Source organism: Periplaneta americana, chromosome 16, assembly GCF_040183065.1.
Source record: "Periplaneta americana isolate PAMFEO1 chromosome 16, P.americana_PAMFEO1_priV1, whole genome shotgun sequence".
Lineage (NCBI taxonomy): Eukaryota > Metazoa > Arthropoda > Insecta > Blattodea > Blattidae > Periplaneta > Periplaneta americana.
In genome coordinates this window covers 180,744,300-180,763,080 of record NC_091132.1, presented here as the reverse complement: position 1 = coordinate 180,763,080, position 18,781 = coordinate 180,744,300, and the positions used below count along the sequence as shown (strand labels likewise).

General features: G+C 32.9%; 1 protein-coding gene and 1 long non-coding RNA gene across 2 annotated transcripts; one reads left to right on the top strand and one right to left on the bottom strand.

Annotated features, from left to right (window-relative positions):
- Positions 1-197: 197 nt before the first annotated feature.
- Positions 198-6,932, top strand: LOC138692144 (uncharacterized). The gene is made up of 3 exons (XR_011330020.1): positions 198-554; positions 681-879; positions 1,971-6,932. It is a non-coding gene; the product is annotated as an uncharacterized lncRNA (long non-coding RNA).
- Positions 6,933-14,017: 7,085 nt separating this feature from the next.
- On the bottom strand, positions 14,018-18,309 carry LOC138692143 (uncharacterized). Its single transcript, XM_069815162.1, has 4 exons — positions 18,241-18,309; positions 16,979-17,079; positions 16,487-16,624; positions 14,018-14,118 (listed from the first exon to the last, which is right to left on the bottom strand). Exons 2-4 carry the CDS (start codon positions 17,072-17,074, stop codon positions 14,032-14,034), a joined length of 321 nt encoding a protein of 106 aa, XP_069671263.1. The 5' UTR covers positions 17,075-17,079; positions 18,241-18,309; the 3' UTR covers positions 14,018-14,031.
- Positions 18,310-18,781: the final 472 nt, after the last annotated feature.

Genomic DNA, 18,781 nt, shown 5'->3' with positions numbered 1-18,781 from the left:
TAAAGACTACACTTTACAACCTCTGCCTGGCCTGGACTGTCAGAATTCAGGAAGAATGAAAATCAATGATGATGTGAAATGGGCCGACAAAACGGATCTCACTGCTCCAGAGAAGCACTGTCGTCGTTTTAGCCAAAAAGCTTTCAAGAAAAGAGTGTGTAATATATAACCATGGCCGACTTGATGTTACTTTCGCGAAGCCATTAATCCTAATTGGAAGATACCAATAGCTTACTTTTCAATAAATGGCGTAGCTTCAGACATAAAAGTAAATTAAATTAATGAAAGTATTGTAAGAGAAGCGAATCAAGTCGGCCGTGCTATAATTAGAGATACCAACGGCGCTAGTTTCACGTACAAAATTGAACCGTTGTTTGGCCGCCATTAAAGTGAGTTGTTGCTTAGCCGGGAGTGCGAGCAGTTCGTTTTTGTTGAGAAAGTTGAATAAATATATAAGTACACTTGAAAGGAAATAACAAGGACATGGTGAAGTACTGTGCCGCAATTAATTGTTTTAACAAATTCGAGAAAGGAGTTGCCATACATTTCTTCAAGTAAGTAGGCAATCATTAATTTATAGCACGTGCTGGTGGTGTTAATATAAATTCGTCGTAATCGTGTGTTATTTTTTAGTTTCCTTAACAAATAAGCGCAATATAGTTGTCTACCTTTTATTCCAGGTTTCCATTAAAAAAACCAGATTTGTTGAAAGAATGGTTGAGGGAACTTAAACGTGACACGTTTAAACCAACAGCAAACCATTACGTTTGCTCCGAGCATTTCGAGGAGACATGTTTCTTAGCCAACACAGCAAACAGAAGACACCTTAAAGACGATGCAGTGCCAACTAAATTCAATTTTCCTGCCCATCTTATCAAGGTATGTACAGTACTGTACTTGACGGTAATTTCCTAGAAGACGGGCAAAATCCAACATATCTGACGAAAACTACCAAAACGTTCTGGCAACTATGAAGTTCAAATGTCACCAAACATCACAAAATCAAAGATGGAAAATCAAACATATATTCATATTTTTAAGGAAGAAAGAGCCCTTCAAGAAATGAAAATATGTTTAATTTTTCATCTTTGATTTTTATGGTGTTTGGTGGCATTCGAATTTCATAATTGGTAGTACTTTTCTGGCAGTTTTTGTCCGCACTTTACCCCCACAAATCACTAAAACACAAAACAAAACAATAATTTATCACCTAATCAAACAAAATTCAATCCTCACTGACGTCTTCAAAGACAACCACGTCACTTGCATTATGACACAGGCTTCAAGGCAATCTAAACTTAAGCCATGCAGCCAACAAAGAACTAAACCAACACTTTGTCGTACAGCCAACTTCACATAACTAAACAATGTGTTTCCACAAAATGAAATTCTCTTTGAACTCTTATTACACCTTAACTTGTACGGAAAATTCAGTAAACAATTCCGTGGAATCACAGGAACAGTTTTCTCGTCAACAATCGACACAATTCTTATTCACCAGCGAAAGAACTGAACCAAAATCGACATAAAATTTAATACTCTGTTCTATGTTCACACGTCTTTCACAGATATCATAAAATGACAAACTTTCAATAGGTTTACCCATCAGACACGTCAAACAACCAAGAACAACTTACTGACGTTATTACCCATTCAAAATTAACGAAAATTCTAGAACAAATGACAACTATAACCAATCAAATTGAAACATCATCAATGCGACACCTCGTATAAAAACCTAGAACTAACATATAACAGTCACTAAAAATCACTAACATTTAACTCTAAAGTAAAAAAGTTGGTGATACTTAGTACATCCTACCAGGTGCCCGTCTTCTATGAAATTACCTACCTGACATATTACTATAAAGATAAATGGATGTTTATCATTATACAGCTCAGTAAAAGTGATTTGTGACCACCAATTTCTTTTAGGTCTAGCTACATTTTGTTATTTTCTTTACTTGTAGAAAACAAAAACACGCCATAAGGTTCGATGTGTTGTTAGTAACAGCACTCTGAGGGATGCAGAGGACAATTCTTCAACATCAGCTGCAAGTGAAAATTCTAAGTGCATTAGAAATACTGCACCAGCTACAAGTGAAAATTGTAAGTGCATTAGAAATACTGCACCAGCCACAAGTGAAAATTCTAAGTGCATTAGAAATACTGCAGGTACCGGTATTGTGAAAGATCATATTTACTCGTGTGTAAACCCTCGTACAGGTTCCCCCACTGAAGCTATCAACAAGATGAGGGAGACTTTAAAACGAAAGGAGAGACAATACGAAGACGTTCGAAAGGAACTCGTGTTATTAAAAAGAAAATGTGAACGAAAAGACTTAAAAATTAATGAATTAAAACAGCTGATCCTAGCTCTAAAACAAAGAAATCTTGTAAGCGAAGAGGCTGCTTGAATTTTAAAGGAGAATTTTTCAGATGCAAGTTTAGAAATCTTTTGGAGGGTGGCTATTCCTGTAAATGCAGAGTTTAGTGATACATTGAAGGTATTTGCAGTTACCCTTCACTTTTATTCACCAGCAGGCTATAATTTTGTAAGGGAATCATTAAATCTTTGTTTGCCACATGTAAATACTCTTAGAAACATTTGTAATTCTGTAAATTCTTACCGTGCTTCACTTCAGAAGCATTTCACGCTATCAAGAGTAGAGCAGAAAATTCCTGACACACTATGCACATAGCTCTTGCTTTTGATGAAATGGCAATTAGGAAAAGAGTCGACTGGAATGGTAAATGTTTTGTGGGTGCTGATGTTATGGTTGATTCTGAAGTGGAAGCTCGGGAAGTCTCGGTAAAAATGGCTGTGGCCATTAATGCTAATTGGAAGATTCGAAAAACTTATTTTTTAATAAATGGCTCAGCTTCAGACATAAAAGTAAATTAAATTAATGAAAGTATTGTAAGACTACATGACGCTGGAGTGAAAGTCATATCCATAACATGTGATGGACTCCAAAGTAATTTTGCCACATTGTCTAAATTAGGAGCTTCCATAGCAGCAAATGGGACTCTTAACCCATATTTTCTACACCGATAAAAAAGTGTACACATTTTTCTATGCATTACACATGTTAAAATTAATCGGAAATGTATTTGGGAACCAGAAAATACTAATTGGTAATTAAGATCGGGTTATAAAATGGGAATATGCTTCCACCGTATATAGTCCATTCTACAGAACGTCCATATGATAAAACCTCCATAAGGTCAAAATGTTCATACGACAGAAAGCCCATCTGATAAAACGTTCGTAAGGTGAAAATGTCCATTGCCAAACGTCCATAATGTCCAAGTTCAAAGGAAAATAATTCTGCTTGAATAGAAGACAAATTTTATTCTATAACTCGTACAAATAAGTTACTAATCATCGGGAACCAGAGCCCCACTTTTAAGATAGCAACCAATACTTTTAAGGTAGCTATATGAGAATTTCTCCATTTTATTTGTACCTGTTGTAGTTTCCCACAATCTGTAGAATTTTGAGGATCGTTTTTGCAGAACTTGCTAACTGAAAAAAAAAAAACTAAATTTTACAGGAGACACAAAAAACTGAATGGAGACAAATAGGTTATAGGTGCAACCATTACACTTTGACACACTACTATGAAGAGAAATAATCCAATTTTACTAAGATAACTTTAACATCATGTAGTGGCCTGCTTTATGTTAACGAATCCACCTAAATCTTAATTTTGCAGTTAGCAAGTTTTGCAAAAACGGTCCTGAATTCGTCAAATACGTTTTATTCACCATCGCTTTAATTTATTTATGCCCCCCCCCCTCTTTCTTGCAATATTTGTCTCCAAACTTTATTTCCTTCGCGCTTTAGGCACTGTATAGATCGCCAAATGGATGGATCATGTACAGCCAACACTCTTTCTCTTATCTTAACACGGTTCATGATGCACTTTACTTCTATACCTGCTTCATCGGCACTATGTAAATGCTTATCTGTGCCATCCCGCAAAACCCGAATGTTATCCAGGTTGCTGTTATCATTGCAGCATTAAAATTTTTCTTTCCCTGCATTGCCAATATATTTTTGTCCTATCTCTATTAAAGTCATGATGTTGGTACAGGTACCCACGGAAAGAAAGAAGTGGCTTACTCTTCTGTAATGGCACTAACTGAGAATTTCGTTCCATCTTCAAAACTTTCAGTTCTGATTAGTACTGTACTTGAAAATTATTACATAGATTACTATAACTACCTTGAACAATGGATATAGTGTACATTATAGAGCTATGGACATTATGACTCTTGACTATTTAACATGGACATTTTCAACGTGCACATTATTCTATGGACATTTTGACTCTGGACGATTTAACATGGACATTTTCAACGTGCACATTATTCTATGGACATTTTGACTCTGGACGATTTAACATGGACATTTTCAACTTGCACATTATTCTATGGACATTTTGACTCTGGACGATTTAACATGGACATTTACAACGTGCACATTATACTATGGACATTTTGACGTATGGACATTATAATCCTGGACTTTATGTCTGGTAACCGGGAATATATTTAAAAATTACCTGAGCTTCAGGATACTGAAATGTTGACTCTAGCATATAAACTGAGGAGAAATCATTTAGATTTTACTGGGCAACAAATGAAAGTAAAATTAGCTACCCAGTTACTTAGTTCATCTGTTGGCAAGGCTCTAATTTTCCTGCTGCTGATTTAAAGCTTCCTTATTTCATACGCGCAGATTTTTGTTTTTTTGTTTGATAGACTTTTTATCTCTGCAATTCAAAGTACTGTCTAGGAAAAGGCTACAAAGCAGCAATGTCAAAGCGAATGGGAACCATTCTTAAGTATGGCAGAAGGATATTTATCAGGCCTTAAAAGCTGTAACAATAGGTTGTTGCTGCAAACTGGAAAAAATACTACTGTTCTTGGGTTCCTTTGCACCATCAAATGTTTACAGGAAATTTTTAATGATCTTGTACATACTAATATGCTTAAGTATCTCATCACGTACAAACTCAGCCAAGACCACACAGAATTGTTTTCTTTTTGTATGGTTCGCAGCAGACTGGGGTGGAACAAGAACCCTTCTGCTATTCAATTCAAGAGTCAATATAAACATTTACTTGTCAGAAATGAAGTTAAATGCAAGAGTTCTGATAATGCAGTTGCACAAACAGATGTCCCTTTATTGTCATAGCAACGTGAAGAAAATCTGAGAGCTCGTGGAGTACAAACCGATCGTCTAGTTCAAAAGTGCGACAACTAAAAAAAAAATTAAGTTTTGAGATATCTTCAGTTGAAAGTTTCAAATAGAGACCTGGACAAATTATTAGCAAAATTGAGCATTTGTAATATATATTTTTACAAAATATGATTCTTCAATTCAGACTACAGTTGACATTTTTGCGTATTTCCAAATTATTAGCAAAATTGAAGATTTGTATTGTATATTTTTAGAAAATTTGACTCTTCAATTTGGACTACATTTGATATTTTTGCATATTTACAAATTATTAGCAAAACTGAAGATTTTTACTATATATTTTTACCAACTTTGACTCTTCAATTTGGACTACAGTTCACATTTTGGATATTTACAAATTATTAGCAAAACTGAAGATTTTTATTTTATATTTTTACAAAATTTGACTCTTCGATTTAGACTGCAGTTGACATTTTTGCATATTTACAAATTTTTAGCAAAATTAAAGATTTTTATTATAAATTTATACAAAATTTGGCTCTTCAGTGTAAACTACAGTTGACATTTTTTAATATTTCTGTCTACTACAGTGATAGAAATATGCAAAATCATCAACTGTAGTGTAAATTGTAAAGTCAAATTTTGTAAATAGAATTATCATATAAAATCGTCAATTTTGTTAATAATTTGTCCACGTCTGTAAATCACTTAGAAAGGAACAGAGTTCTGGTTCATAATCACGACAATTAGAAATGAGTCAGTATTCAGGACGAGTTTATCACAATCTTCCAGTTCATTATTAATACATTTCGAAATGTACTGATAATGAATTAATGAAATCCATAGTTATAATTATTTCTAAACCAGTTTATTTAGTTTTTTTCTTTTTGGTTGTAAATATGAGTTATCTCAATACTGAATCGGAAAGACCTCCGAAAGGGGCTTTCAGTAGTATAAATAACTGAAAAATGGCAATGTTTGAGTTGTCGCACTTTTGAACTGGACGATCGAAATGGATCCTAAATTTTTTTGTAGTGACCGCCAACTTGATGTCTTAAATGTCCAGGATAATGTGTTAGTTACAGATCATGATTATGTCGCAATACCTTCTAACCTTTCTGAATATTCATTTAACATTGTATTTTATATAGCTCGATTTGTAGCTAAAAGAATTGGTTCACTAGTAAAATATGACATTTGTGACACAGCACTTGTGATTAAGGGGAAAAATTATTGTTCTCATGTAGATTTTTTCCTTCGAAAAAATAATAGTGGTCTTGTTATTCCATCGAAAGATGTGGTAACTGTGTGTAAGGACACTGAAAGACAGATTAGACAAGTACAACATACTATTGTAGGTTGCCCAGGAAAACATGCATTCCTTAAGATTCGGAACAATGTTCTAAATGCAGTTTCTCATTTGAACGTGTTTACAGAATTGTCAGATCATTTCTTGGATAATGTACAGAATTGTCAGATCATTTCTTGGATAATGTTTTCGCAGTAAACCATTTCATCAGGCGTATACGGTTGATTTCAACAATGTATGTAAGGGTTAAAGTGCCATCATATTGCAGTGGATTACAATAGTAAAGTGCATCAGAAATTAGACAGCATCTGTATAAGACAGTTTTATTTCAGAATCAGTGAATGGATCATGTAATTTCTGTTTTCTACAGTAATTTTGGTTTTTGGTTGCAATAAATGAAAACACATTGGTGAAAATATAATTGATGGCCACTAATTTACTAGTACTGCTACTACTATGCCTACTATTATCAGTACTACTAGGTCTATTACCAGTACTAGTATTATCACTAAACTTACCATTATCATTGCCACTAGGCCTACCATTACCATAGGCCTATTATTACTACTACTGTTACTACATTAAGGGGCGATTGTATAAACCATTTAATCTTAGATCAGAGGTTAAATCGATCTTCGTTCTAGCTGAACTTGAAATTTTGTGTTGTATAAAGTCTAATCTGAGATTAATTTGTCTTAAACTAAAGTCAAATTTGACTGAAGAAATTTCTCAGATTAAGTTAGATGATCCAAGTTCAGTTATTTCTTTTCTGTTTGAAATATACGAGTGGCAGATTGTGCAAATAGAAAAAAAAAACACGCACGCACGCACACACATACATTCAATTTCTTGCCTTAAAATATACAAACATTCTAATATTTTATAAGGCTTTATCGTGTTCAGCAGTAACAAATAACATAACCTATAATTATATTATGTTTATAACAACCATTAATTATTAATGGATATGATAAGTACATTCATAAATTTTCAGTTAACTGTATTACTAAACGAAATTGTCGTTTTATAAAGCAAAAACCTCGCGCGAGTTTCTCGCTGGAATCGGTAGCTCAGCAAATTTTCTTGACACATTTATCAAGGATGTTTGACATTTATACTCTTTATGACGATTGAATGTAGAAAAAGATATCACAGGTGGCGATGAATTGTATTGTTTTTATTTGAAAATGGGGAAAGATGGCTGATAATTGCAGTCAGAAATTTATCGAAGTTGTACGATGTCACCCATAGACGTATTTATATGATACACGAGATGAAAACTATAAAAAAAGGAAACTTAAAAAAGAAATCTGGAGACAAATATCAGATTATCTGAAAATAAATAGGGCTATATTTTAGTTTGATGAGATTTAATAGTATTAATTAAACATTTGAAATAATGTATCTATATGTCTTAACAGTTTACCGGTACATAATTTTAATCTCAACATAGCAAAGAATCCTCTGTCATATCATGAATGGCAAAAAACTGTGGTCCATTCAACCTGAAATAACGCCTAAACGTAGCATTCAAATCGAAACCAGTGACCAAAACGCGCCCTTATTTTCGTGAGATACAATGTGATTTTCGGATATTTCTGGCTTTAATTTTAGGCCTACTTCTTCTTTCCATTAACAAAATATGTTCATGTAACTACATTTCCTCATCATCTGAATACTCAGATTCAACATAGCGTTCCTACGTAATTTGTAAAGTCCGACAATATACTTACAGGTTATATATTTAAGTACGACAATATACGTAAATACATAATCTATAATATTTCCCCCAACTAGTGATTACTATAATCAGATATATGCTTTCAGCATGAAGGCAGCGCATAGATGATCATAGCGAGGTGTGATCTGTGATAGCGAGAACTCGCCAAGTGCGTGGAGGAAGGCTCTTCGCCTCTTTCTTGCAACACATTTCTCCCTGGCGAAAACTCTGCAAATGTGTTACGGGCCTAAAGCTATTGTGAATAACTTTTTCCACACCACTCGCATTTGAATGGCCATTCGCCTCTGTGAAGGAGTTATTCTTCCCTTATATGTCCAATTCTAAGAAACATTTTTCACACACCTCAAATTTCAATCACTTTTTTCTCCTGTGTATTCGCGAATGTTTGCTTAAAAACCCTGATGCTTCGAAACAAATTCCATTCACTTCTCATTTCAATGGCTTTCGCCTATATGTAAACGTGCATGTCTCCTTAAAGCTGACGATTGTGAAAAACTTTTTCCACACCCCTCGCATTTGAATGGCTTTTCGCCAGTGTGTATGCGTGAATGTCTGTTTAAATCTCCCGAAGCTAAGAAACATTTTCCACACAACTCGCATTTGAACGGCCTCTCGCCTGTGTGAATGCGTAAATGTTCCCTTATATGTCCCAATTCTAAGAAAGACTTTCCACACACCTCGCATTTTAATGGCCTTTCGCCTGTATGAATCCGTACGTGACGCGTTAAATGTCCTAAATGTGGAAAGCACTTTCCACATACATCGCACTTGAATTTCCTTTCTCCCGTGTGCATGCGTACATGTTGCGTTAAGTGTCCTAATTGTGAGAAACACTTTCCACAAACTTCGCATTTGAATGGCCTTTCGCCTGTGTGAATGCGTGTATGTTGCGTTAGATTTCCGAATTGTGAGAAACACTTTCCACACACCTCGCATTTGAATGATCTTTCGCCTGTGTGAACGCGTATATGCCGCTTTAACTCTGACAATCGTGGAAAACACTTTTTACACTCATTGCACTTGAATAACTTTTTTATTGTGTGTATTTGATGATCAAGTTCCGGCGATTTCGGTGTTCCAAAAAGGTCGTTATATTTCTTACACTTCATAGAATTACGGATGACGTCGCCGATTTTTGCAGAGTCCGGTCTTCTGCTATCACACTGTATGAAATTATCTTCTTCACGATCAATGCTGGTATGTTCTCGAGACACACTATTCTTGACATTATGTACAATGCTGAAATTAATATTAAAAAATATCAGTCACCGCAAGAAATGGGGAAATAATATGTACATAACAGTTCTTTGTTTAGAAATACAAAATGTATCAGCACCTTGAATAATTTGTTGGTATAAGTGTGACTTCTTTAGTTATTACTTCAATGAATAGATAGCGAAGATAATAGTGTTGCCAATCGTACGTAAATATACCCGCATTATTGAATTCAATTTTTCATTCCCCTCTACTGATTCTAAAACACGACTGGATTTAGGTGGAAATCGATGATATTGTCAATTATGAGAATAATTTGTGCTTAATTAACATAATCATTTTCCCTGTGACTTTTTTAACCGCCACAATAATAGTGCCACTTATTGAGAACAAGTGGAACTCTTTTAGAGTTTGTCAGTTTTTATATCTTTGGTTCTGACATATCACGTGGTTGGAAAGTTAGTTTGCAGGATCATAAATTCGTAAATCAAATATCTTTAAACTTCAGTGTACAAAATACTAGCTGTTACACAATACTCTTTTCACTTTGGTACTACTTTACGACAACACCTATTACAAAGATCTAAATAGCGTTGGCACTATTGTAAGCAGTAGTGGTAATTTTTTTACACAAATAAAGAAATTTTAGAAACTGAAGTAAACGATAACAGTATAACTTGCAAGTTGGCTAAGAGGTAGAGACTAAGTAATTTCCAGCACCTGCACTTTCATTGTTATCTGCAAGTGATCCATCTGTGTAAAAATGAATCCAATCTATTTTAGGTTATATTGTTTGAATAGTCTCTGAAGGTATTGTTTTTCACCTAGTTTGCATGGCATATTTTGTGTAGATTCAAATTTAATTCTGACTGTAAAATTGATAGTAGATGACTTGGAAGTAGTAGTTTTTCTAATTTATTTGAAAGTTCTAAATCATGTTTCTTTTATATATTTTTAACCATTTTGGAAAGAATGTTCTTAGGATTCCAGATAACGTTTAAAATGTCTTTTTATCCCGATACAAACTCAAGTATTGCTTGAAAGTGTCTTTAGTTACCCAGTGTGGTAAATTCTTTTTTAATTTTCATATAACGGGGATGTTTTGGGCAAGTATCTGCTCGGCTCTCACTGGAGTAGATATAATACCACCTGTTATTAATCTTATAGATTAGTTTTGAAATATGTCTGATTCTTGTGAATGTTATTATAACATAGCAGTTCGTTTTTTCTTTTTTAGAATCCTAACCTTGGCTGGAAAAATGCTTTGTTCACAGTTAATGGAAACAGAATTGGTCTCGAATGTTATTATTGGTTTGCAACGATATTCTCCCAAAAGTACATGTTTCATATATGTGATGGCACATTAATAGAACCATAATTCCCAAAGGACACTAGAACAATAACACAGCAGGTATAATAAGAATTGTAATATCTTACAAATCATGGTAATGATAATTTTGGTGAATCATATCAACTTAGTACAAAAATATGTGACCAGTGGCAGGAAATGGAACCTAAAGTAAGATTTTTCATTTTTTTTGTTTTTTGTGGTTTGAAAAAGAGGGTGAAATACTGAACATTAAAAAAATGCATGGTTTTAGGTGCTAGAGTTTATCATATATTACTTACTGAATGTTGACATTACATTATGTACTTTTCGAGAAAAACTTGGGTAATTAAAGTTTTCACTTGTTTACTTAGCAACTATAAGAAATAATCAGGTATTTAAGAAGCAGTATGTAAAATTATGTCTTTAGTTTGGTATGTAAAGAAAGTCTACAGATAGCGCAAGATGTCAAAATATAGAAATGCAGTTTTTACACCTCAAACTCGTTATTTTTCCTCTCCTGTAAAATTTCCTTTCAAGACTTTAGGTTCCTTTTCTCGCAACGGGTAACATATATTGAGCGACAATAAAATTAACCACATATAAATGGTAGATACAACATATCTAAAACTAAATATTTAAATAACACAAAACATAGAGCAACAAAAGATCTTAAAATAGAAAATATTACTTAAGAAGAAGTAAATTCGTTTAAATATTTAGGTTCCATTATAAACCAAAATAATAGTATAGAAGAAAAAATAAATGAGAGAATAAATTGCCCTGGCAATAAAGCATATTTTGCGAACAAAATGATGTTCAAAAGTAAATTAATATCTAAGTCAGCAAAATTCAAACTATATAAAACAATTATAAGACCAAATGTGACAAATGCATGTGAAACCTGGGTGGCGAAGGAAAGAATAAAACAAAAGCTTTTGATTTTTGAAAGGAAAATTTTGCGTAGGATAATGGGACCAATCAAAGAAAAAGATGGTACATGGAGGATCCAAACCAACATGGAATTAAATAAGACAATTAAAAATAAAAATATAATAAATTTTATTAAAGCTCAAAGACTAGGATGGTTTGGACATGTAAACCGAATGCAAAATGATAGACTGGTGAATAAGGTCTACCAGTGGCAACCTCTAACGACAAGAGCAAAAGGAAGGCCAAAAAATAGATGGAGGGATGACGTACTGGAAGATATAACATTATTGAGGATTCAGAATTGGCCCAAAATTGTCCAAGATAGAGAGAAATGGAAAGAGATCATTGCGAAGGTCAAAACATCAAGGAAGTTGTAGTGCTTTAAGAAGAAGAAGAAGAAGAGAAGATACAACATATAAATTATAAAAGACATGAAGAAGAAGAAGAAGAAGAAGAAGAAGAAGGGAAGATACAACACATAAATTATAAAAGACATGAAGAAGAAGAAGAAGAAGAAGAAGAAGAAGAAGGGAAGATACAACACATAAATTATAAAAGACATGAAGAAGAAGAATAAGAAGAAGAAGAAGGGAAGATACAACACATAAATTATAAAAGACATGAAGAAGAAGAAGAAGAAGAAGGGAAGATACAACACATAAATTATAAAAGACATGAAGAAGAAGAAGAAGAAGGGAAGATACAACACATAAATTATAAAAGACATGAAGAAGAAGAAGAAGAAGAAGAAGAAGGGACGATACAACACATAAATTATAAAAGACATGAAGAAGAAGAAGAAGAAGAAGAAGGGAAGATACAACACATAAATTATAAAAGACATGAAGAAGAAGAAGAAGAAGAAGAAGAAGGGACGATACAACATATAAATTATAAAAGACATGAAGAAGAAGAAGAAGAAGAAGAAGAAGGGAAGATACAACACATAAATTATAAAAGACATGAAGAAGGAGAAGAAGAAGGGAAGATACAACACATAAATTATAAAAGACATGAAGAAGAAGAAGAAGAAGAAGGGAAGATACAACACATAAATTATAAAAGACATGAAGAAGAAGAAGAAGAAGAAGAAGAAGGGACGATACAACATATAAATTATAAAAGACATGAAGAAGAAGAAGAAGAAGAAGGGAAGATACAACACATAAATTATAAAAGACATGAAGAAGAAGAAGAAGAAGAAGAAGAAGGGAAGATACAACACATAAATTATAAAAGACATGAAGAAGAAGAAGAAGAAGAAGAAGGGAAGATACAACACATAAATTATAAAAGACATGAAGAAGAAGAAGAAGAAGAAGAAGGGACGATACAACACATAAATTATAAAAGACATGAAGAAGAAGAAGAAGAAGAAGAAGAAGAAGAAGGGACGATACAACACATAAATTATAAAAGACATGAAGAAGAAGAAGAAGAAGAAGAAGAAGGGACGATACAACACATAAATTATAAAAGACATGAAGAAGAAGAAGAAGAAGAAGAAGAAGAAGGGACGATACAACACATAAATTATAAAAGACATGAAGAAGAAGAAGAAGAAGGGACGATACAACACATAAATTATAAAAGACATGAAGAAGAAGAAGAAGAAGAAGAAGAAGAAGAAGAAGAAGGGAAGATACAACACATAAATTATAAAAGACATGAAGAAGAAGAAGAAAAAGAAGAAGGGACGATACAACACATAAATTATAAAAGACATGAAGAAGAAGAAGAAGGGAAGATACAACACATAAATTATAAAAGACATGAAGAAGAAGAAGAAGAAGAAGAAGAAGGGAAGATACAACACATAAATTATAAAAGACATGAAGAAGAAGAAGAAGAAGAAGAAGAAGGGACGATACAACACATAAATTATAAAAGACATGAAGAAGAAGAAGAAGAAGAAGAAGGGAAGATACAACACATAAATTATAAAAGACATGAAGAAGAAGAAGAAGAAGAAGAAGAAGAAGAAGGGACGATACAACACATAAATTATAAAAGACATGAAGAAGAAGAAGAAGAAGAAGAAGAAGGGAAGATACAACACATAAATTATAAAAGACATGAAGAAGAAGAAGAAGAAGAAGGGAAGATACAACACATAAATTATAAAAGATATGAAGAAGAAGAAGAAGAAGAAGGGAAGATACAACACATAAATTATAAAAGACATGAAGAAGGAGACGAAGGAAGATACAACATATAAATTATAAAATGTCTGTCCATCATCATTAAATGAAGCTGAGAAAGACTGCAACAAAAACTAAACCAGCACAGTACACTCACCTCTCTGGGAACACTTCATCCTTCTCTGAAGATATTTCCACTTTCTGTGCCTGCTTAACTCTGTCCACATCGAACACATTTTCCTGAAAAAAGTTACTAAATATTGAAGAGAGCTTTAATTGAGCACTGTTCACCCTTGAAAATATGTGCATGGGACATCATTATTTCCTCAAAATTTACAATCTCTAATACGACATGTTATTTTCACGTAAGATAGAAGAATATCAAGGTTTTGTCTCCACTTAGGCAAACTGGCCTTAGTATTACTATAAAATAATATATAATACAGATTGTTAATGAGCAATGAAAAGATTCATAACTGCATTCAGTTATGGAATCTGAAATATATCGTCAGTGTGAGCCGTGCACGACATCTCAATCAACGAAGTTGCTCTCAGTCATCAGCACCATCTTGTAACTCGGGAGTCCCGAAAGTTCCATAACTCAAAGCAGTGAGGAACTGTGGGTAGACGAGAGAGGGAGAAATGGACACGCGGATCATCATACATAGTCATTCGAAAATTTGTTCGCGCCTACTATGGGCGAGAGTCTTGCAAACTTGCTCTGGAATAGTATAGACAAGACACGTGGAGATCGCTGCCACTGAGTTATAGAAAAAAGTTTCGATATCGCGGCAGATATATGCTAGGAAAGATGTATAATACTCTTATTAGGCTTATTCGCCTTGTGGTAAAGTATTGGCTTCGTATTTAGTAAAGACTTGGAAACATTCCTCCTCTCGTCTGTCTACCATATCTTTCAAGTTATGCATTATTGTAGAGATGTGTGTGCATTTCCTTTTAATAAGCCGAGTTAACAATTATATCTTTGTCCCATTTGCTGTGGAGACCTTCGGTCCTTGGAGTCATGACGCTAAAGTTTTGGTATCTCAAATCGGCCAAATTTTTATCTCCATTACTGGTGATCGCCGTTGCACTACTAATTTGCGTCAACACTTAAGTATTGCTATTCAACGCGGAAATGCTACGAGCGTTTTGGGTACTCTTCCAGAGTCCAGCCCTTTGGATGAACTCTTTTTCTTGTAAAATTTATTTAAATAAATAAATAAATAAATAACAGGTAAATAAATGAGTAAGTGAATAAATAAATAAATAAGTACAAGGAAATAAATGAAAAAGTAAATAAATAAATTGTAAGTAAATAAATAAATAAGTAACAAATAATGAGCAAATAAATAAGTGACGAGTAAATAAATAAATACATAAATAATAAGTAAATAAATGGGTAAGTAATAAGTAAATAAATAGATAGATGAATGAAAAATAATAAATAAATAAATAAGTACAAGGAAATAAAAGAAAAAGTAAATAAATAAATAAATAATAAGTAAATAAATGAGTAAGTAATAAGTAAATAAATAAATAAATAAATAAATAAATAACTAAGTACAAGGAAATAAAAGAAAAAGTTAACTTTTTCTCCTGTGAATTTTTTTATCTCTATGTATTAAAAAAAAAAGTTAACTTGAAATATTCTATTATTAATGTAATTCAGAATAGTGCCCTGACTATCGGCCTTCTATTGTCATACTTAATCACTTTTATATTTTTCACATTGTTATACTTTTCTCATCATCATTACTATTTATTATTACTTCAGTTAATTATATATTATGTATTCGTATTCTTTTATTTATTTATATTTAATTACATATATTGTTCAATATTCAGTCTTTGCTTATTTCTTTGCGTCCACGGCGCTATCTTGATCAAATTCAACTCACCTTTCATATCTGACCTAGTAGTCGTAACCAATTTGCTGTGAAGCGTTTCATATGGTGTTGAGAATTAGTTTTGAATAGATGGAACATAGCGTTTCAAGTGTGAAACTTATAAAATTTTTGAGGAGATAAATTCTACGGCAGATAAAAAATATTATTATGCTAAGTAACCAGTGTAAATACTGATTTTATGATTGTAGTCCAGTATAAAGAAATCGGAATATTGGACACTGCACGATCACGATGACGTCTTTTTTAGGATTTGTTTGTAACAAAATAAATCAAACTAATATAAACACAGTTGTATTATTATTATTATTATTATTATTATTATTATTTGTATTTCTATAAATTTACTTCTTAAAGCAGTGAAAGAACTTCCAAATCTCTTGTGACTTTTGGACAGACCTAAATAGCAGTTTGAACCTATCGATGAATGTCTACATAGTAACTGATGGATCAGCACAAAAAATAAGATTTTGTAAAGCTAAATGAAATCCTGTCCCTAGGCACAAGAACTCTGTCAATATATTTCAGATAGTTCTCTGTTAACTATTAGAAATACATATTCACGAATTAGTATTCTATTTCAAATATAATAATGAAATCCATCCAAGTTTAGAAACAATTATTAATATTGAACACGGTTAATGGTTTTCACATAAATAAAAATGCATACCTGTACATTTGTATAATGACAATGAACTTACATCAACTTCACATCTCATGAATACAAAGCTCGTAGATACTGGAGTGTCTTCAACCTTTATCTCTGATTTGATATCGTAACTCGGGTCCACGCATTCTGTCTTCATGCCTGTCACTTCCAGTTGCGATAAATTCCCTTCCTACAGAACAAAAATAAATCACCAATGATATTATTTAGTTTTTTCATCAATTGCCTTCACTTGTAACAACCGACAATATAGTCCTGTATGGCCGTTACTGGTTAACTCTTTCAACACAGGTTAAAAGTTAGATAAGACAACTGAAGACAAAAACGAAACAAGATCTTAGGAACACAAGTGTTCGTTGTGCAAATAATTTATATAATGTGATTTATATTCTACGTCATGAGTGCAAATGCTTTTTCGAGTATGATATTTTATTAATCATTACCGGTACCCAGAACAATAACAAATATATCCTGCTCTGTCGCTTTTAGACAAACAAATAAAAAATAGGGAGACGTTTCAATTTACCTTTGATGAAGACTTATTTTCTTCCAATTTGTATATGTTATCCTGTGCCTGTAAGTCCAACGGATCAACCTCAGATTCCATCTTAATTAAATCCATCACAACTGAAAGAAGACGTTATGTAACTGGCACCCAAAATATATACTTAATACACAATTACAGTTCAATACCCATATATTATTTGACATCATAATACATGACACACAAACAACCACCCCCACCATAAGAACAACATATCCCCACTCTTACAATATCAACGAAAACCTCAATCAGAGGTACCACCTGCTATATATATATATATATATATATATATATATATATATATATATATATACATTGTTAACAGCTATTTTGTGATCCCTTAAATGTTGTAGTTTTGTTGAAGATTAGGAATGCCTGGTATACGTCAGAACTACCGGTACCTATTTATATGTAGATGCTCACAGTCGATCTGTTGGTTTTCAAGATTTGTTTATTATTATTATTATTATTATTATTATTATTATTACTACTACTACTACTACTACTACTACTACTACTACTACTACTACTACTACTATTATTTTGCAATTAGTTATAAACATCTTTCTTTTCACTTCGTCTTTACAGGACTTACAGTTCAATGAGTTTAGGTTAATTGGCATATACTATCCAGATAATGATGTGTTTTGTTACATATTATTTTAAAGATATGTTCTTACATTTTTTCATAATCTTTATACTTGGTCTATCTTTATTTATGCCATCATACTTTATTATAGTATGTCCATAGTTTCCATTGTTTATATTTTCATTTTACTTTGCATAGTTTACATTCTTAACTTGTTTTCTGTAGTTACTATGTTTATTTAAAATTATTAATCTCATTGGTATAAATATGAGTATCAGGCCAACCAACAATATTTTATATAACAGTAAGAATCATACTGTAAGCCTACTTTTTCAGTCATCATGAATGCTGATATTTATCCATTTCTATTGTATTTTACTCCAGGAGAAAATTGTGTTTCAAAATACATGCTATTATAATTCTATCACTCTTCAGTTCTCGAGAAATTTCACTTCAATGTGGTGGAAACATTTTCAGCATTCTACAATAAGTGCGATACTTTTATATTAGGCCTACCAGTTTGACAACTGAAAGACAAACCCTACAAATGAAGATGCAAAATAATGAATGAGACAGTGCCCGCTAGGTTACCCATTATCGTACATTTACTTATAACATATTCACTTATATCTTAAATGTAAGAAATTGAACCTACCTCTTCAAGAACGAACTTACACTTCTGCAAACGACACTCCTATTTAACCAGATGATTGTTGCCGAAGACAAAGGCCAAGCGTAAGGATCAAAAGGGCCGTGACAGAGAGAGCTATGACGCTAGTATCGTCAATTCAGCGGTTTTCTCTCTAAATCTGGCGTTTGTTAGTGTTACATCAGCTTTTTCGGGTACAATTTATTAAATTTGTACTGCTTACACAGGGATTTAGCGGGTACGTTTAGCACTTACGGAGGAAAAATAATCCCATTTCACATTGAGACTATAGCAATTAAGCAGTTTCTACTTTCTGCACTGTTTCATAGCAGGTTTTTAAGAATCGAGTTGGCAACCCTGTTGAAGCTGGTGTATTCCCATGTCACTAGTGATGAGATAAAACGTGATTTTTCACACACCGGTGGAGCAGTGACAGGTCATTTTCGATCATGATGATTTTGCGGCCTTGTATCAGCTGATTACTAGAGAAGTGATCTAGTGAGTGGGGGCGATTGGCAAAATGAAATGATTTCTCACTACGAAATGC

Bases quoted from the DNA above. Each gene is read 5' to 3' on its own strand.
- LOC138692143 (XM_069815162.1), bottom strand. From the start codon at position 17,074: ATGGATTTAATTAAGATGGAATCTGAGGTTGATCCGTTGGACTTACAG. The intron at 16,625-16,978 runs GTAAATTGAAAC...TTTGTTCTGTAG, and splicing joins AAAATAAGTCTTCATCAAAG to GAAGGGAATTTATCGCAACT. The intron at 14,119-16,486 runs GTAAGTTCATTG...AACTTTTTTCAG, and splicing joins TCATGAGATGTGAAGTTGAT to GAAAATGTGTTCGATGTGGA.